This window comes from Benincasa hispida, chromosome 9, assembly GCF_027475165.1.
Source record: "Benincasa hispida cultivar pf3 chromosome 9, pf3_genome.v1.1, whole genome shotgun sequence".
NCBI lineage: Eukaryota > Viridiplantae > Streptophyta > Magnoliopsida > Cucurbitales > Cucurbitaceae > Benincasa > Benincasa hispida.
The window spans coordinates 63,992,443-64,014,429 of NC_143486.1; the positions used below are offsets into that span (position 1 = coordinate 63,992,443).

Here is a 21,987-nt window from a genome sequence, read left to right on the forward strand (position 1 = left end):
CTGCAATTAATGGAGTTACTAGTGGTTGGAAGATGAAGGTTGATAAAAGAACTTAATGATTTATTTTGACTTTTGTTTATTTGTATTAAATAGGTTAGAATCTATACAAGGCTATATAAAGCCTTTTATCCTTTATTTAAAATAGACTCAGAATTTTTATGAGTAAATTTTGAAATCTCATATCTGAGACATTTTCTTCTTCTTATTATTATTAGTTTTTGCAAATACTTGTTTTTAGATTTGTATGCTAGAAACATTCAAGGTTGATTGGTCATCAAACTTATGGAGTGTTTCTTCATTGAAGTGAATGGGCTTGTGAATTGTATTTAGGCATTCACATTGTCTTGCTTCTTGGTTTGACCGTGTATCTCTCTCGTTTTTCCTTATCAAGAGTAAAAAACTAATTGGAAATGACATGTCAATTTGGATGTTTCACAGGCTAGGGCAGACATTCCCGATGATTTCGTTGAAGAATCCTCTTCCAAGCGATCCGCTTGGACTCGTTCCTTTCTGTTATCCCTGTTGGGTTTTATGTCATAAAACTCGTGGTTTGTAAAACAATAAACTTATTCTAAAATTTAATAAAGTTATTATTGAAGTTTGATTCAATAAAGTTGTTATTGAATTTATGAATTGCTTATTTTGTTTTAGAAATAAATCTAATAAACTAAAAGATCCATGACTATTATATGAGTACTTGAACTTTATATGGAGACATAAAAGTGGATCAGGTTCGAATAAATAGTCAAAATGATCTATAGTATACGAATAAGGTTGGGTGTCTTATACTGATAACACTATCGGATGCGACCCACTTTGTAATTGTTATGAGGAGTTGTAAAGTGCTACAAACGAAGTGATCCTGATTTGTTGATGTGGTGACATGAGGAGTGGAGGTGTCATGTGCAATGCGTTTGCTTAAGATCGGACCCCGAAATAAGTCACTCTTACTTTATAAAGTTGTTTACTGTTTAAAACTGACTATTTCATAGCGATGACCTAGGTAACTTAACCTTAATCCTGAGCTAACTATGAACTCCTGTTTATACGGGATTATCTTTAGATTTGTATAGGTGAGAGTTGGCTCAACAGTATCGTCTCAATAAGCCTCCCATTTAAGGGGTATGACCGGGTAGATAGTTGGGGACATAGGGTGCAAGATGGAATTCACTCCTACCTGCTTTCAGGGACAGTAGAGAGGTTGTTCCTTAAGTCTTGATTCCAAGTCTTGAACAAAGGGTCTCACCCTCTCATTGGCTCAAGAGGGATTTTGTTTGTTGATTGGATCACAAATAAATTGTTCATTAGAGGATAAGTGAAACTTAAGGAACAAGAGCTAATCTCAGGGGTAAAACAGTCATTTGACCCAACCATTATTACGAATAACCTGTGAAGGGTTAACTTACTAATTATGGTTATATCGAGTGGACACAATATATCTAGAAGTGCAACTATTGGGCTTTAGTCAAGTAACCTGGTAGTTAATGAATGAGGTTAATTCAGTGTAAAGAGTTTAGCCAATTAATCACGGATCGTTGGAGCCCATGATCTATAAGTCCATTAGGTTCTCCTACTAGCTCACAGATGGATTAGCCTTAGAATATCGTGATAAGTTGATTTGAAACGTTCAATTTCAAATTAAGGGAATTAGTAATTATATGTGATATAATTACACGTTTAATTTTGGAATTAAATGTAATTGGAGAATCAAATAATATATAACTATGATTTAAATATTAATTTCATGTATGAGGATTCATGGTGATGAAATTGGTGATAATTTAATTTAATATTTGATATTAAAGTAATATAATTAATTATTAATTATTAGTTTTCTTTGAAATTTTGATTATTGAATTTTTTTTTTTGTAAAATTAATAAAATTTCAAATTTCATTAAAGAATTAAAATTGGAAAAAGTTTGATTTTGAAAACCAAAATTCAAAATAAAAAAGAAATTGAGAAAAATCTCATGGTGGGATTTTCCTATTTTCAAGCTTACACCTTAGTCATCTTTGCACCACATTTTCTAGCTCAATTTCGAATGAGGAGCTAGAATCCATGCATGCATTTTGATTGCATGAATTGCCTGAATAAAATCACTCTTGATTGAGTAGAAAAGATAATGCAAATAAGTGGTATTTGCTGTATTCTTCAGGTTGAAAAAAAGGTTATTCAACAGTGTTGAAATAGTGTGTTTTCTCCTCTCAATTCCCAAATTCAATCTTGTTTCGAGTCCCACATCTCAATCTAAGGCTCCTAGAGAATAGTAGGGAAGCTCTAGTGGTGGTCCACGACCTGAATTGGAGAAGATTGTAGTTGTATTTCGTTGAAGAGGGGGATCTTCAAAGTTATGTAATGAAACCCTCTTGATACCCTATGAACATGCTTAATTTGATGTCAAAATTGAGGAATTAGAATGCTTAATGATCTTGTTTTCTTCCGTTGTGTGTTTCTAGAAACCAACAATCCCATCCCAATGATTGAGGGATTCTGTTAAAGATGTGCCTGTTGTTCAACCCTCCTTGCATGTTGGAGATTCCAGTTCGTTAGAGCCCCTTGACATTCAACCTCTTACTATGGTCCTGTGGGATGGCTCTACTGTGAAAGATGTTGACGGTGATGCGAATAAGGTTCGTTCTCTATCTCAATCCATGAATAAAATTGTCTCTCCTTTGACCATGCATGGGGAGTCAGATGGTACTACCCCTGTGTCCGTGGTTGCTTCTTCCTTAGAAGCTGAGTCTATTCTAAAAAGTGACACCCCTATTCCCCCTACATCTATCGGTATGGATGCTTCTTTTGCTGATGTTCAGCCTTCCATCAGTTCTGCTGATGAACAGACTGTGTTAAGTACCTCGACTGTTGAAGGTGCTCTAGTTCCTATTATTCCTTTCTCTTCTACTGCTGTTGAAAAGGATTGATGTTATCCCAGAAGTTAGTGACATTCTTATTAACAAGGGGATTCTGTTGTTCACTCCAAGCATATTCCTGCAGGATCTTTTCCGGTTGCCTCTAATCCGAGTACAGGTGATCAGGTTGTAGCTTCTTTCTCCTCTGTTGATTCTGATGTTGATAAATTTGTTTCTAGCTCATGTTCCTCCAAAGGGACTATGTCAAATTTCTTTGATGATAATATTCCTCTTACCCAGTTGGGCAGGTTGAAAAAAAGGGCCTATGTGAATATGTCTGCTGATCGTGGTCTCTCTACTCGTACTTGCTCAAAATGAACTCCCTCTAAAGAGAAGAGCCATGACTCTGAATCAAAATATTCTATGCAGATCTCTGACTCTAGCAGTGAAGAAGACATTGCCTTTGTCAAGGACAAGCTTTACACAAGAATTGGTCATCGTAAAATTCCTCGTAATGTTTCTGTTGTTCCTATTGATGGGATATCCTTTCATAGTGAGGATTAGATATGGAAGTATGTGGTGCAAAGGCGTATTGTTGATGAGAAGGTTTTGTCTGACTAGACCAAGTCCTGTTTAGAAATTATGGATCTTCTTCAGCATGCTGAACTTCTCAAGACTATTGTAGACCTCGGTCCCTTTTATCCTCAGTTAATGAGAGAGTTAATTGTTAATCTTCCTTCTAAGTTTAATGATCTCAGTTGTCCTGATTATCAGAAGGTTCATATTAAAGGCACATGTTTCACCATTTGTTTTGCTGTTATTAATGTTTATCTTGTGTGTGTCGATTCCCCTCCTCTTGGTGAACCTCATCCTTTACTTCAGATCTTGTTATTGAGCTTACAGATGGTACTTAGTTTGAGTGGCCTCCGTCTGGTCAATTGTCCACTTTTACCCTCAGTGTGAAATATGTTATTTTGTGTCGAATTGGCATTACTAATTGGTGTCATTCGACTTATATGTCTAATATTTATCCTTCTCTGACCAATCTTCTGTATTAGATTGGAACTATCTTTGATTTTGGTGTATTTGCGTATAATCAACTTCTTCGACATGTTGACTCCTTTTCTATCAAGCTGCCTATTTGTTTACTGCGTTCATTATGTGGAATCTTGTTGTCTCAGTGCCCTACCATTATTGGTCCGAATGATGCTCTTAGCCCTACTCCTAAGTTTCTTAATCTGAGTTACAAGATTTTTCAAGATTCTCATATCTCTAACCTTGTGTATAACATCTTTCCTCCCAAGGCTTCTGACATTCCTCTCCCCAAGGATTTCTAGGTTCCGAAAGGTGGTTTATTGATTCCTACTGAACTTGGGACTTGCATCTTTTGCATTTTGGCTTCCGAGTCTCGTACTTTGAGCTCTGTTATTTGTAATTTGACTGATCACGAGGCTGAAATTGATGCATTGGCCCATCTCTTAAATGTGTCGCTTCCGCATTCTAATGATACTTCATCTTCTCAACCTCCACCATCTGATTGATTTTCTTCTTGGCAAAAGGGAGAGATCATTGAATGGGGTTGTTGTTGTTGGTTGTTCTAGTTTTGGGCTGTTCTTTTTTTTGTGATGTTCCTTCTCCTTCTCTCTTTGGTTGTTGTTGTTGCTCGGGCTATATTGAAATTGCGTGTTTTTTTTTTTCTATTGCCTCGGTGTGTCTGGTTGGTTAGCCAATAAAATAAAATATTATGCCAAAGGGAGAGCTTGTTATGGTTTTGGTTGGTTGATAATATTTTCTTTTATTTTGTTGGATAATTTGTCTTTGACTTGGTATCGATATTCTTTCCTTATTGGTGGTAGATTTGGGGGTGATCTTTTCCTTCTTTGAGTTGTTGTCGTTGGTGGCTTTCTTGCCTTATGAGGATTGCATTTATTTGTGTGTTCTTCATGTGTTTCAATATGGCTACTTAATCAGTGTGACAATAAGAAGCTGTGCAATTCTTTTGAAGCTTGGTCTAATCGAGTAGATTCTTTGTAGTGCTGTGGTACAGTGCAAGAAGCTTGGTCTGACCGAGTAGATTCTTTGTAGTGCTGTGGTACAGTGATAGTTGAGCGTTCTTTCAACTAGTAGGTGAAAAAGGGACAAAGTTGTTGCTATGAAATTCGATTTAGGGGAAGCCTAAATTTGTAGACTCATTATAAGCAGTATCAGTGTTAGAGAGAGTCTGGCTTGCTCGCTAGTATTCAGTTATGAGTAGACTGATTTTATGTAATCTTAATTGAAGTGTATGTTGTAAAAACCAAGTACATTCTAGTGGATCTCTTTTCACCCAGGTGGAAAGCTTCCTAGACGTAGGTGTGATTACATCAAACTAGATTAACAAGTCTCTATGTGCATCTTCCTTGCTCTATACTTCTATCTATTTGACTTTACTTTTGTCAGTAGCATTTTTACTAGCTTGTGATATCAACTGTGATTCACTTATTTTTCAAACACCATCATCTTACAAATTTCATTCATTCTCATCCCATAAGTAAACCCACCTAAAAAAGGGAATAACAAAAGGGTTGTTTAATAGTAAAATTTTATTTCAAAATCTTCTTTTTAGTTAGTCTTTGAGAACTTTTTTCAGAAGTCTGAAAGAGAGAGAATTTAACTTATTAGCAGACTGTTATAAAGACATGGCATCGAATATATTTTTAGAACTAAAATAGCATCTAATTCGAACAAATCCTGTGACTTGTATAGTAAAGTTCAACATTCAACTTGTAACATAAGTACTTTGTATTGTGTGACAACTTCAACTTATCCCTATGTACTATATAGTACATTTGTGAGATTAATAAAATTATACATTTTACAAAACAAACAGTTCACAAAGACTCCACCGTTTACTCTAGTATTTCGACTAACTCTGAGTTCAATTCTATAAGCTCCTAACGAGGAGCTGAGCACCAAACTGAGGCTGTAAGGTTATAAACAGCATAGGGGAATGACAATAGGTTGGAGAAACAGCAAAGGAGAATCGTTGAATTATCATAGCCAAAGCAACTTTGGCCTCAATCAAAGCTAAGTTTTGGCCTACACAAATTCTGGGACCCAACGAAAATGGCAGAAATGAAGCTAAATGTTTCCGAGCCTTACCAAATCTCAAAGGGTTGAAGCAGTTTGCATCCTCTCCCCAAAACTCTTTGTCATGGTGGACAGCAGCCACCGGCATAAAAAGCTCTGTGCCAGCAGGAATGTCTAAGCTTCCTAGTGTCAGCTGTTTCGATGCCTGCCTCGTCAACATCACCGCTGAAGGATAAAGTCGAAGTGTTTCATTAATTATCATACCTACCTGTCAAAAAAGATGCAGGGTATCAAATGAATATGAGCATAGCAAACAGAAGTCATTTCAGTTCAATTCAAACCCACATCCATAAAACATTAACACGGCTATCAAATATTGGTTTCGATCATATTCTAGTCCCAGTAAATTCGTAACCTTCGACATCACTGCGTACTTCCAGAACAGAATTCCACGAGTTAGCAACATCGTCATATACAGTGTTTCAAAGTCCCTACTTCCTTGATGACAATCTCTTTGAACAGAACAACAGTGACTATGAACAAAACTTGCCAACAAGGGATATATTTAACTAATACAAGGTACATTTATCCAAGAAAATATCATTATGAGTTTATTGGCTTACAACTTACAAGTTTAAGTTCACTCAAATTCTCTACTGCAGGAGGTGTTTTATGCCCACAGACGTTTAGAACTTCTTCCCGGGCCTTGTCTTGCCATTCTTGATGCTTTGCCAGTAGTAAAAGAGCCCAAGTTAAAAGATGAGCAGTTGTTTCCATTCCTGCGAAATAGAATGTCTTACATTCATCAATTATTTCCTCCACTCCAAGTCTTTCTTCTTCCCCATTCTGGTTCTTGTAAGATGACATTAACAAGCTAAGTAGATTAGTTGAGTTTTCCCTTCCTTTGCTGTTTGTCTCAATCAACACTTTTATTAATTTACGGGTTTTTTTCTCTAGGCTCCACCTTTCTTTGTTCTTCTTGGTCGGCAAAAATCTACATTCCAAGTTTTCAATTCAAACTAAGGAATAAATAAAATAACATAACGATATGTCAAATAGAAGAGAGAGGTAGATTTTCTTAATCCTTCTTCTCAAAAGAAGGATCCACAAATAACTGACTGCCTTAATAAAGAAAGGGAAAACAAATTCCATCAATAGCCTTCTCATACTTTCTGTTTACTTAGGAGATGTTTAGGGTAAGGAGTGGAATAGTGAGGAGTAAGGAGTTATTAAGTTTAAGAAGTTGTGAACTTTTGGATCAGAGTGGATAAGATATAAAATTGATGTTTTTTAGTAGTGGGACCCACCAACTCCTTGGGTCAAACAAAGAGTGGAATTCACAACTCCTACTTCACAACTCCCTAGACTTCATAACTCTTTGAAACTCACTATTTCACTCCTTGTCCCAAACACTCCCAGGTCTAAGGATGCATAATAGTTTTCGTACCAATGCTAATCTAGTCATATATACTATCCTCTCCTCTTCTAATCCTTTTAACTATGTTTATATTTCAAAGAAAATAAATGAAAGCCACTACATCTATGAAAACGTACTCTCTTTTTTTATATATCTATGAGTGTTAGAGTCAGCTTGCACTTTAACTAATCTCACGAGACAATCCACCTGACCCTATAACATTTGTGCTAAAAAAGTTCTTAGTATATTAGATCCTATGTAGATAGCTACAATAGATTGAACTCATTTTGTCCAAGTCCTATAAGACTAACTTATGATGGTTCCATGAAAACATACATAGATAATCAGGGAAAGGGAAACTAAGAATTGAAAATAAACCTGAAGCCAGGAATATAAACACTTCTGACTGCTTGGGAGAAAAGATGTGATTGCTGTTCCTGCAAACTGAATATGCGTTTTCCTTCTTCAAAGTTACTTCCAAATGCAGTTCTTGAAATAACGTCAGCTGAGAGGCGACGAACTTCTTTGTGAATATCCAATTCAAACTCCTCCATTCCGCTCTTCATCTCTTCCCATTTCTCCAGCACACTCGACACACTAGCAACAATTTCGGGTACCCATCCCTATCAAATTTAAAAACCAGACTATTTACCGATAAGAATTTAACCTTACTCAAACAATATAATTGAAAACAATCTTTTACAGCCCTAATGAAGTTCACTTCGATTCTCAATTTTATGCAGAGACCGCAACCAAAAAGGAAGTTGTGCAAGGAAATAGTTCTACCTTAACTCGCTCGATGTTGAAAGCCTGATTTGCAATTCTCCGGCGCGTGACCCATTTCTCTCCCTCTAATCCGGTCAGTCCCTCTCCGAAAAGCACCTTCGACAGCGGGTTGAACGGGATCCTACGGAAATACCCGCGCGTATTCACAAGCACTTCCTTAATTAGATCGGGGTCGGATATGGCCAATCTCGGTTTCGACCCGAACCAGTACAGAAATGTCTTTCCGTACTCGCCGGACCACCGGAAGTAAAAGGGGAGAACGCGAGAGAGTATATCATGGTGAAACGGAATGGGGTCCGATTGTGCCTCCGCGAACAGACGGCGGATATCGGCGGAGTTGCCAATGAACGGATGGTAGGGAGGACCCGTTATGCCCTGCTTTCGGAAGTGGATTTGAATTCGCCATGGAAGCCAGAAAGTGGAGTAAAGAAATTTCAGAAGGATTGTAAGAAGAAGAAGAAGAAGGAAAACAAGAAGAAGATGCATTTGGAAAAAAACTAAAAGTAGAGGAAGGTCTGTGATCGGTTCTTCGTTGATCCATCCATCATGATATTGCTTTAGTCAATGGTTTGTGAGAAAGAAAACAACTAGACGTAAAGTGACTCTCTGCTGGTATCATCATCATATCAGATTACGTAAATTGCCCTTACAAGTACCTCACGTTATAAGTCTCGCTCTCGTCGGGTCAAATACTCTCGCTCTCACTTTAAATTCCTCGTTTGATGTGATTGCACATCAGTGTCTGAATGATTTGATCATTTTCCCGATTGAAGTCTCAAATTAATCATCCCTAAACACAATACAATAGTGATTTCTTTAAACTATAAACTCCATTTCAACGATGATTACTTCTCTGGTTTTCGATGGTGTTTTGTTGAATGGAGTTCTTTCGAATGCGGATTTTCAAGACGGAGTTTTTCCAAAATGGAATAGGTTTTCCAGAATGGTGTTTCATTATTTAGGTGTCTGTTTCATTGTTTTTTGCTGTGTTATTTCTGGAAATGTAGGAATTGAGCATTAAGAAATTTTGTATGGGGAGAGAGAGAGAGCGAGAGAGAGTAAGAGCAAAAGAGAGAGCGAGAATACACTTCAATTACTTGTACAATTTAATGACAAATGTTCTCTTGCTTTGTAGGATGATAGAAAAGTGTCTACTTATTCGATATGGAGGTGATTGGGATGAGAATGAAAGTTTGTATATTGGAGGCGAGCTGACAGGAATTATTGTGCATGTTACGTTGAAGTATAAAGAACTTAAATCTCACATTTATAGGGTTACAAATTTCAGTTCTTCAGAGTTTGATCTTATAATAAGAGTTAAATATAAGCTTGAATACGAAACCCCTCCACAATACATAAGGAACGATGATGATGTTCGCTTCCTTCTTTTCCAGGAAAAGCTTAGTAGACTTTAGTTATCTATAATGCTAAAATTGAATCAGGATGAAAATATTAGAATGAGGTTCGAAAATGTGAGTTATAATGATACGACTGTGGACAGACAATACGAGAAATTATATGAGTTTCGTCGGGAAGAGGATGACATTCCATTGTCTACCAACACTGTACCATCAACATTATTACTAGACAGCCGACTGCACTAATCCAACAAGACTGAATTCAATGAATTATGGTGATATAGAATTGGGCAGTACTTCAGTTGTTGGTAATGAGAGATCATCTAGACTAGATTATATGGATTGTGTGTTGGGGGTGATGCCCTAAATTTCATAGGGTCCTATAGTTTGTAAACCTTATATGAACAAACTCTTATGTGATTAATAATATTTGATATTTTATTCACTTTGTCTATGAAATATGTGTTATTTTAGTTGCATTAACCACAAACCAATAAACTAATATCGAAGGTTATCATTGTAACTTAAACATATATGTGGAGACATACAGGTGGATGATGTTTAAGTGATAACCTAAATGGTCTGTAGTATATGGATAAGGCTGGGTACCTTATCCCTTGGTGACACTACGTGTATGACTCGCTTTGTAGATGTTACAAATGTTGTAAAGTGCTATAAACAATTTGATCCTAATCATTCATGTATTAGACATGCAAGCGGGGATATTCTATACAAAGAAGTTTGTATAGGACTGGACCATGAAATGTTTAGTCTCATTATATAACACCGTTCATAATAGAGACTTTCATTTCACCAGGATGACTATAGGTAACTTGACCTTAATCCTGAGTGAGTTGTGAACTCCTACCTATAAAGGCAGTCCTTTGATTTTTATGGGTGAGGGTGGCCAGATCGCCGACTCAACAAGCCTACCATTTTGGGGATTCATTTGATTAGGGAGCTGGGAACTCTGCTACACAAGATGGAATTCACTCATTCCTCGAAGCAAGGGTAATTAGATAAATTGCTCCCTTAAGGGCTGATTTCGGGAAATTAACAATGTGGCGCCACACCCTCTCCTTGCCCGAGAGGGGTTTAGCCATAGTGGGGTTATGATCTATTATTCATTAGAGTAATCAGTGGCATTTAAGGAGTTAGATGTAATTACAAGGGCTGATTACGGGAAATTAACAATGTGGCGCCACACCCTCTCCTTGCCCGAGAGGGGTTTCGTCATAGTGGGGTTATAATCTACTGTTCATTAGAGTAATCAGTGGTATTTAAGGAGTTAGATGTAACTACAAGGGCAAAGCAGTAATTTGGCCCAACTATACTTACGAGTAATTTGTGAAGGGTCATCGTACTGTTGATTGGTTATATTCAATTGACACAGAAATATATCTGTAGTGTGAAGAGTGTAGCTGTCAGTCTTTAGTGGAGTGTTCGACAGTTAACGGATGGTGGATAATGTAATTAAAGAGTTTAATTAATTATTCACGTACCGTTGGAGCTTCAAGCTACAGGTCCATAAGGTCCCCTTGGTAGCTCAAAATGATTTAGTTGAAAATCAGTTTTTAGGTTAATTTGAATTGTTCAAATTAATAAGAGGAAATTTAGTTATATATGATATAATTAATTTGATTCAATTATATATTATATAATTGTTATAATGTATTTGATACATTATAGTTTAATTGGAAGAAAGAAATATTTGAATGAGATTCAAATAATTGTTAATTTTAATATAAATGTGATTTATATTAAATGCCATAAAATAGAGAAAAAGAACTATAGTTTATATTGTATATGATGCAATATTAAAACTATAGATTATAAATATTATATGATAAGTTGGTTATCATATTTATTTATATTAATTATTATTTTGAATAATAATCTTTTTTTTTCTCTCCAACCACCTTAGTGAGTGGTCAAGTGGTTTTTTGTGGAAAATGGGATAAAAGAAATGTTTTTCTATTTTCCCTTTACTTGTCTATACGACAGATATAGAGACTATACGATAGACATATTGACTACACGATTGAGAAGCTTTCAATGTGATAGTGTCTTCCTCAATCTTCTTCCTCCTCCAAACTCAAAATCCCTCCTTACCAAAATAGTCAGGCCTACAACTCCTGGATTCTCACCTTGAGTATACCTAAGGTTCTAAGTGGTTGTGTCTTCTATTTTGATTCGTGATTTTCTTGAAGAGGGTCTTCAAGTTCTGTTGCTGTTTGTGGAGTTCGTGATAGTTCGAGGGTTTTACGAGAAGAAGTGTTCTTCAATGGTATAATCTCTTGAACCTTATTTCTTGTTTAAAAAGCATGTTGTCATTTTACTTAGAATGCATAATCTGTATGTTTACTGTAAATTCATGTTTTCAATCTAAATGAAACTTAGACGATCCCCTTCGCTCATGGATCTCTTTAAAAACGAGTTCCTTCATTGTTGTCATCCAGAGCAACATTGTGGTCCTTCAGTGGATGGTATTGAGCAACCAGCAGGATTGAATGAAATGGATCATGATCATAGAGATGTGTGTTATTCTACAGCAGCTTCAGTGGTTCTACCATCTGTGTCTTTAAGTCATAGGGGATAGTTGATTATGTCTGGTAACTCTTCATCTGGGACAGACGTTGAAGTTGGTCAACTATTTTTTTGAGTAAAAAGGACTTGAAAATGTAATTGTCTAGTTTGTCCATCAACAAAAATTTGAATTTAAGATCAGGAAGTCAACTAAATCTTTGTTCACTGTCAAATGTGTCAGGGAAACTTGTAAGTGGAGCCTTCGTGCAGTGAAAATGAAAGGGTATGATATATTCAAGATCACAAAGTACTCACATTTGCACATATATTCCATCGAAATTCTGAATCACGAACATAGACAAGCAACTACTACGATTGTTGGTCAGTTGATTAAAGATAAATTTACAAATATAGGACGTATTTATAAACTCGTCATAACATTGAGGATATGAAGAGAGATTACGACGTGAACATAAGTTACGATAAAGCATGGCGTACAAGGGAAGCCGCATATGATCTCACTAGAGGTACTCCAGAATGCTCATACGTCATACTACATGCTTATGGGGAAGCGTTAAAAATAGAAAATTCGGGTACAATGTTTGAGATCAAACTTGAAGATGATGTGCATTTCAAGTATATGTTTATGACATTAGGGCCTTATATCTGTCGGCCTATGATAATTGTTGATGGGTCCCACTTGAAAGGAAAGTACAAAGGGACCTTGTTGGTTGCAGTTTCTATGGACTGGAACAATCAATTATACCCACTAGCATACACAATAATGGACAATGAAACTAATCGATCATGGAAATGGTTTATGTCGAATTTGAAATGCACTACCGGAGAACCCGATAGTCTTGTATTTGTGTCCAATCGGATGGTATCTATCAACAATGCTATTTGTGCATTTTTTTCCCATGGCATTTCATGGATTGTGCACGTGGCAAATAGAATAGAATATTATTACAAACTTTAAGGACAATACGGTCGTTGGGATGTTTAAAGATGCAAAAAGAGCATTTCGCATGACAGAGTTCTAGACAAAATGGGATGAACTTCGTAGTTTTCGAGATGGTGCTGTCACAAAATATCTAGAAGACATTGGTCTTCAAAGATGGGTAGAGTTTACCAAATAGAACGAAGATATGACAACATGACATCCAATAGTGCGGAGTGTTTCAATTTGTTAACTAAAGAGTATCGACTATTGCCCATAGTATGTTTGATTGAACATATTAGAGGAATGTTCCAATCGTGGTTCTACGAACAGAGGAATTACTAGGCATCTTGAACGACGATGCACTCTGACTACTATGAAATCCGATTGGAAAGTAAGGCTGATAAGGGCAGACGATATCAGATTGAGCCTATTGATTGTTATCGGGTCCACGCGATTAGATGGTTTTGTGAATCTTCACACGAAAGAATACACGTGTAAGGAATTCGATTCACTTGGTATCCCGTGTTCGCTTGTAACTGTGGTCGCCATGGAGTGAAACATACCCATCCAGAGTCTTTATGGTCGATTTTATTCAATGGACTCTCTAATGACTGTGTATACGGAGCCTATAAATCCACTCAGACACATATTTGAATGGAAATGACTTCTTGGATATGTAGAAAAGAATATTTTTTCCTTCAAAGTTTGTGGCATGAGTCAGGCGATGAAGAGTGAGAAAAATACCATCTAAAGGAGAATTTCGCAAACAAATATAATGTGGTAGGTGTGGGAATTATGAGCATAACCGACAAAACTGTAGCGAACCACTCATAACTTTGTGACATATTGAAAATGGCAAAACCGACTCAAATGTTAGTCGAGGTTGATTGTCTAAATATAGACCCAATTGGCACTTTAATTATCTCAATGTACTCACTTTGTATGTCTCCATCTATTAGAATGTCACTCATGCTTTTGTTATGTATATACTCTTACAATGTCACTCATGATTTATGTATAGACTCTTAGAATGTCACTCATGCTTATGTACACACTCTTATGAATACCATTAGAATGTACAGACTCTCTCAAAATCTCGCTTTCTCTCAAAGTCTCATTCTCTCAAGGTATCACTCTCTCCATAAGTGTTGCTCTCTCTGAAAGTCTTGCTCTCTCAATCTCTCACTCTCTCAAAGTCTCGCTCTTTAAAGATATATAGTCAGAATTGAAAGGAACTTAAAGAGAGAACCTTGAGCGGAAGCAGATCGACCAAATTCCATAATTTATTGAATACAAAGTTTAATAGTAAAAAAACAACTAGATATGCATTTACAACTAAATTACTGCATGCTTTAAAATAAAATGGTTTCAAGAAACCTCACATTTGAAGGCCTTTTTCTTCACGTTTTCCCTCGAATGGATCACGGACTTCTTGAAAACCTTCTTCAAGATAAAACTTGAACCAAAATCGGACACTACCACAATGAAAATCGTGGTATTCTCAGGGTGAGAACCTAGGAGTGGTGGGCTCTAATTATTTTGGTTAAGAGGGAAAGCTTAATGTGTAGAGGAGGGAGAAGATCGAGAATTTTCTAAACTCAAGACAAACTCACAGAACACTTCTGTAATTTCTTTCTCTCAATCGTTCAACAACCTTAGTCTAAAAAGAAGAAAAACAATTTTTCTTTTCTACTTGTCATAAAAATAACCATACCTACAAATATGGGTGGAGAGAAAATATGGGGAAGGGAGTCGTAACTCCTTTTCTTATTATCAAAATAATAATAATAATAAAATAAATATAAACATGATAACTAACTTATCATATTATATATATATATATATATATATATATATATTATATGTTATATCAAATATAACATATAACCTATAGTTTAATATTGTATCACATACAATATAAACTATAGTTTCTTTTCTCTATTATATGACATTTAATATAAATAATATTATATTAAATTTAACAACTATGAATCCAATTCATAGAAAATATATTTGAATCGCATTCAAATATTTATTTCCTCCCATTAAGCTATAATGTATTAAATACATTATGACAATTATATCACATATAATTGAAACAACTTAATTATATCATATATAATTAAATCCCTCTATTAATTTGAACAATTCAAATTAATCCAAAAACTGATTTTCAATTAAATCCTATTGAGCTACCAAAGGGACCTCATGGAACTATAGTTTGAAGTTCTACATGAATAATTAATTAAACTATTTAATTACATTATTCACCATCCGTTAACCATCGGGCACTCCACTAAAGAACGACAGCTGCACTCTTCGCACTACAAATATATTTCTGTGTCCATTGGATATAAACAATCAATAGTACGATGACCCTTCACAAATTGCTCGTAAGTACAGCTAGGCCAAATTACCATTTTTCCCTTGTAGTTACATCTAACTTCTTAAGTACCACTGATCCTTCTGATGAATGATAAATCATAGTCTAACTATGACTAAACCCCTTTCGAGCTAGGAGAGGGTGTGGCACCACATTATTCAAGACCCAAAATCAGCCCTTAAGGGAGCAATTTATCTACTTACCCCTACCTCGGGGAAGGAGTGAATTCCATCTTGCGTAGTCGTGTTCCCAGCTCCCATATCAGACGAATCCCCAAAATGGTAGGCTTGTTGAGTCGGCGATCTGGCCATTCTCACCCATGCAAATCAAAAGACCGCCCTCATAGGCAGGAGTTTACAACTCACTTAAGATTAAGGTCATGTTACCTATGGTCATCCTAGTGAAATGAAAGTCTCAATTATGAACGACATTATGTAACGAGACTAAACATTTCATGGTCTTGTCTTATACAAACTCCTTTGTATAGAATATCCCCGCTTGCATGTCTAATACATGAATGATCAGGATCAGATCATTTGTAGCACTTTATAACATTTGTATCACCTACAAAGCGGGCCATACCCATAGTGTCACCAGGATAAGGTATCCAGCCTTATTCATATACTATAGACCATTTAGGTTATCACTTAAAACATGATCCACTTGTATGTCTTCACATACATGTTTAAGTTACAACGATAACCATGGATCTTAGTTTATTGATTTGTGGTTAATGTAACTAAAATATCAAATATTTTATAGACAATGAATAAAATATCAAATATTTTATTAAACACATAATGAGTTTGTTCAACAATGTTTACAAACTATAGGACTCTACGAGATTTAGGGCATGAACCCCAACAAGAATAAGTAACGGATTCCAAAGAAGTTTTATATACATAAAAAATAAATGTTTTGCATACATAAAAAATACATAAAAAAATACATGTTTTATACATATAAAAAATATGGAGTGTTCACCCCCAATTGACATTCTAACTGCATCCTATATTCGCATATTCTCTTTTGAGTGATTACAAAAAGATCAGCACCAATCACCAAATGTTCTAGTAATTTTATTGCAAAGATGCCACAATCAAGCGACCCGTGTTGTATGTTAGCATTGATAGGTCGATTGATTTTCCAACGGGATATGGATAGGTCTGGCTTTGAACGTTTCACGTCACAATAGTGAAGTATGGATGGTACTGTGACAATCAATGGCTCCAGCCAAGTCCTCATCTTCGTCATTGGTGTGTATGACGGAAGTGAATCGAACACGAATATATGGCCTCTGTTAATGTCTTTTGCAAGAACCATCCAATGCTCACTGATGTTGATTTCCTTCTACACGGAATCCACATCTATTTACCAGTGACATAGTCCTTACACGTGTCTTCATCCTCCCATATTAGGGCAGCCTCTAGTGTTTGCTTATTCTTTGTCCGTTTAAATACTTCCTACGAGCATAAAGGTGACTCTGCAAAATAAAATGAGAAGTTAAGTAAAGAAATATATCATAGTAAAATGACTATGCACAACAAAATATATCAAAGTTTACCGTTACTCCAATTGGAAAAATGGTGAACTTATGCATGCACATGTTAGATCGGTTATAAAACTTTTCTTTCATAAAATGAAATAAAGTATTTATGGTCTGCCCAAAAAATTACTATGTTAGTCAAAGTACAAAATATCCAATTGTAAAGGAGTCAACCCTAGAAAACTTACATCGCACTCAATCCATGAACTCGGTTAAATCAATTCCTTGAAAAATTGCTTCGATAGTGACTTAAAGGAATTCTCTCGAACCTCGTTATTTGTATTCTCATTGGTGATCCAGCCCATCCTTTCTGTAAAGATAGTAAGTGGAACTAAAAGAACTCTAATTATAGAAGACCTATGAGCGGAAGCAGATCATCTAAACTCCATTGTGAAAGAACACAAACATTCACAGTCATACTAAACAGATTATGCATTAAATCATAAATTACAACATGCTTTGAACTAAATACAAGGGATCAAGAAACAATACCTTTGAAGAACCTTTCTTCAAGTGTATCCTTCAATCAAACTCGAACACAACGAGCAACATGAACTCCCTCAAACAGCAACGAGTATCAACTCGATCCTCGAACAGATCCACTAGATTACCTTGGTATTCTCAGTGTGAGAATCCAGGAGTTGTGGACTCTGGTTTATTTTGGTTGGAGGGAAGATTTAGAGTGAAGGAGGAGAACGATTGAGTAGACGATGACAATATCGTGTAGAAGATGGAAGTCTATCGCATAGACTAAATACTCGATTGTTTAGACTCTCAAGATATCGTCTAGTAAACTTAATGCTATCATGTAGTCACTCGATAGTAAATCTGATAACTCGTGGAAACATTAGAAAACTGTTTTCATTTTATCCCTCAATTGCCATAAAACTGTGCAACTACCCACTAAGGGTGGTTATTAAGAAAAAGAAATTTAATTATCAAATAATTAATAAATTATAAATAAATATGATAACTAACTTATCATATTATATTTATTACCTATAGTTTTAATATTACATTATATACAACATATAAACCATAGTTTATTTCTATTTTATGGCATTTAATATAAATCATATTTATATTAAATTTAATAACTATAAATCTTGTTCATAGAATTTATATTTGAATCATATTCAAATACTAGTTTCTCCAATCAAACAATAATGTATCAAATATATTATATCAATTATATCATATATAATCGAATTAATTTAATTACATCATATATAATACAATTTTCTCTTATTAATTTGAACATTTTAAATTAATTCAAAAACTTATTCTCAACTTGAATCCATTGAGCTACCAAGGGGACCTTATGGACTTGTAGCTTGAAGCTCCAACAGTACGTGAATAACTAACTAAACTCTTTAATCACATTATCCACCATCCGTTAACTGCTAGCACTCTGATAACGGGTAGACATACACGTTATTACAGCTCAAATAAGTAAAACAATGGGAGAATGCGAAGGTAAAAATAAACAATATCATGTTCAAAAGTGTTAAACTAAGAAAATTGTGATTGCATGCGCCCATCGCATAAAGGCAGTTAATTCACTTATTTTGTGCAGGAAAAATGCGTCGGCGCAAGTAAAATTGTGATCCAAGGAATTAGGCGCCCACACGCTTGAAAGATTGCGATCGCAAAGTCATGCAATCGTATGCGATCGTGAGAAGTTGCTCAAGAAGGTGGCCGCATAAAGACTACGCATCAAGGTGATAACATAATAAATCATGATGGGACGGAAAGCTGATGACGTTGAATCCGAATTTAGTTGACAAGCCGTTAAAGCCACACTGTAGTAAGTATACTCAACTTTCGTTGACCATTAATCGGTGCATCAGAGAAGAAGATTTAATGACCACCCATCATTGCAATCATTAGAGAGAAAAACTTCTTCACATTGAGCTCTATAAATACCGAAGGCCACCATTGTAACAGGGATCGCCATATATCATATAGAGAATAAGTTAGAGAGCCGTTAGTCTGTTCATATTCATACTTAGATTTAGAAGACGGAGACGAGCTAGGAGACGAAGAATCCGAGAGGTCATTCCTGAACAGATTGAGAGACTGCCAGAAAGCGCTACAAAGGGAGAGAGGGCCAACACTTGTGAAAGCAAGAATATTCATCTGGATAGAGTTGGAGTGAAAAAGACAGTGTAAAAGGCCACGGGAAGCAAGACATTGCTACCGGGCTTCTTATCTCTACATTCCATTGCTATTCTCTTTTCAACATCTTTATTTATAGAAAATGGAATTCTCATTTCAATCTATGTCCAATCTCTCCACATTTCACATGAATAGCTAAAATTTTGAATGGGTTGAGAAGTACTTAGTTAGCATGACCTAAGACTTATACTTTGTGCGATCATCTTGTCTTATGTATGCATCATTCACCCTTTAGAGATACTTGAGAGGGTAGTCTAAAGATAGAATCTAGACTTGAGAGAGTCAGATTAGAATCTAGGCTTGAGAGAGTCAGATTAGAACCGCATAAGCAAGAAATAGAAACTTAGATATAAGTTCTATCGCTATTTACACATCGCATGCACCCTAGAAATAGGATATGATAGTATTCGGTCACCTAGTGTATGTGTGCATCATTCATCACCACATAGACAAGAATAGAGGCTTAGACATAAGTCCTATTGAAATTTTCGTATACATCGCAAGCGTCCTATAAATAGGAATTATGGAATTTGCATTGAGAGATGGCATGCTATTGTTTGTGTGTAGTATGATCGCATAACTTGTACGTAATCCGTTCATCGCATACTCATTGTAACTCTTGAATTCATCAACTCTTCGTTCGAACTCCGTCGTATAGGAAATAGTCTTAAACAAAACACCATCTAACTTATTTGTTTTCACCACCAGAAGAGGATCAAATTAACTGTCGCATACTACTTAGTAGTCTCTATGTTTGACCCTGGACTTACCAGGAAACCTAGTGAAGCTTATACTCGGGTCTTATTAGGAAAACTTGCATGTGCAACGCATAACACGTCACCGCAAACTCACACCATAATCACATCACAATTTACAACGCATTACACTTCACTAAAGACCGACAACTGCACTCTTTGTACTACAGATATATTTCTGTGTCCATTGGATAAAACCATTCAATTATATATGGTATAATTAAATTAATTCAATTATATATGATATAATTGATATAATGTATTTGATACATTATTGTTTGATTGGAGGAACTAATATTTGAATATGATTCAAATATATTTTCTATGAATTAGATTCATAGTTGTTAAATTTAATATAAATATGATTTATATTAAATGCCATAAAATAGAGGAAAAGAACTATGGTTTATATATTATATATGATGCAATATTAAAACTATAGGTTATAAATATAATATGATAAGTTAGTTATCATATTTATTTATAATTCATTAATTATTTGATAATTATCATTTTTCTCTCTAACCACCCATGGATAGTTATTTAGTTTTATGGCAACAGTAGGATAAAATAAAAATTGGTTTTTATTATTCAAGAGATAAGCTTTCACAATCAAGTAAACGAAAGTTTTGTACACGATTCCTTGAGAGACTAAACGATCGATACTTTATGCGATAGACTTGATCGCCTAGACGACAACCTTAAAAGCTCAAAGGTTCTCTGTCAAAAGAGTTCCTTCACTAGCAAGAAGACCTAATGGACCTATAGATTAGAAGCTTCAATGATATGAGATTAATCAATTAAACTCTTTAATTAGATTAATAACATTTATTAACTATCGATCACTCCACTAAAGACCGATAGCTGCACTCTTTACACTGTAGATATATTTCTGTGTCCATGGATATAACTAATCACCAGTATGTTGACTCTTCACAAACTCCTCGTAACTACAGATGGGTCAACTTACTGTTTTATCTCCGTAGTTACATCTAACTCATTAAGTACCACTGATCCCTCTAATGAACAACCAGTTATAGTCCAACTATAAACTAGATCCCTCTCTGGCCAATGAGAGGGTGAGACACCTTATCGTTCAAGCCTGGAATCAGCCATTAAGAGAGCAATTCATTTACTTTCCCTATGATCGGGAAGGAGTGAATTCTATCTTGTGTACCTGTATTCTCAACTCCCTACTAAGACAAATCCCCAAAATGGTAGATATATTGAGTTGGCAAATTTAGCCACTCTCACCCATATAGATCAATGGATCGCCCTCATAAGGAGGAGTCTATACAACTCACTCAAGATTAAGGTCAAGTTACTTATGGTCATCCTAGTGAAATATAAGTCTCTTCAATTAGCGGTATTATAAAGAGAGACTAATCATTTCGTGGTCTAGTCTTATACATACTCTTTGTATAGGATACCTTCACTCACATGTCTCCACATGAATGATCAGGATCAGATCATTTATAAAACATTACAACAATTATAATAATTACAAAGTGAGCCACATCCATAGTGTCACTAGGATAAGTTACCCAACTTTATCCATATACTACAGACCATTCAGGTTATTACTTAAATATGATCCACTTGTATGTCACCACATACATGTTAAAGCTACATTAAATAACCTAGGATCTTAGTTTATTAGGTTTGAGTTAATGAAAATTAAATGTCAAATAAAATAATACTTTATTTTATTAAATAAATAATTTTTGTACAAATAATTTCCAAACTATGAAACCCACAAGATTTATGGCATCAACCCAAACAAGTTTGTAATACTAAGGGAAGAAGAACAAAACTATGAAGAAACTTTTCCTCCGTATTTTGTAGGAGAGAGATGAGAGATTGAGAGAGAATTTTCTTAGTGAGTGTGAAGAACTTTTCTTCTGTTTTCGTCTAAATGCAGAATTATTTTGTATAACAAGTGAAAGAAGTTGACTTCCTTCATCCCACTCACATTAACTCTCCTACAACTGTAGAGGAATTATTATTTAATTTATAAAATAAAATAAAATAATAATTATTAATTAATCCAGTTAATTAAGAGAAATTTTCACAGATAGAAAAAATTCCATACTATTTATGGAAATAGAAAAAAAAAAGAGAAACACTAAAGACGCTGATAGAGTTCTATCATCCTCTACCAATGATAGACTTGTA

The 21,987-nt window shown here is 35.3% G+C and overlaps 1 protein-coding gene and 1 long non-coding RNA gene across 2 annotated transcripts; one reads left to right on the forward strand and one right to left on the reverse strand.

Annotated features, from left to right (window-relative positions):
* Positions 1 to 1,909: 1,909 nt before the first annotated feature.
* Positions 1,910 to 3,345, forward strand: LOC150033997 (uncharacterized). Its single transcript, XR_016532404.1, has 3 exons — positions 1,910 to 2,354; positions 2,459 to 3,037; positions 3,152 to 3,345. It is a non-coding gene; the product is annotated as an uncharacterized LOC150033997 (long non-coding RNA).
* Positions 3,346 to 5,566: 2,221 nt separating this feature from the next.
* On the reverse strand, positions 5,567 to 8,706 carry LOC120092052 (cytochrome P450 734A1-like). Its single transcript, XM_039050248.2, has 4 exons — positions 8,124 to 8,706; positions 7,716 to 7,960; positions 6,551 to 6,914; positions 5,567 to 6,188 (listed from the first exon to the last, which is right to left on the reverse strand). The coding sequence occupies exons 1-4, from the start codon at positions 8,607 to 8,609 to the stop codon at positions 5,775 to 5,777; spliced, it is 1,509 nt and encodes a 502-aa protein (XP_038906176.1). The 5' UTR covers positions 8,610 to 8,706; the 3' UTR covers positions 5,567 to 5,774.
* Between the last annotated feature and the right edge of the window lie 13,281 nt (positions 8,707 to 21,987).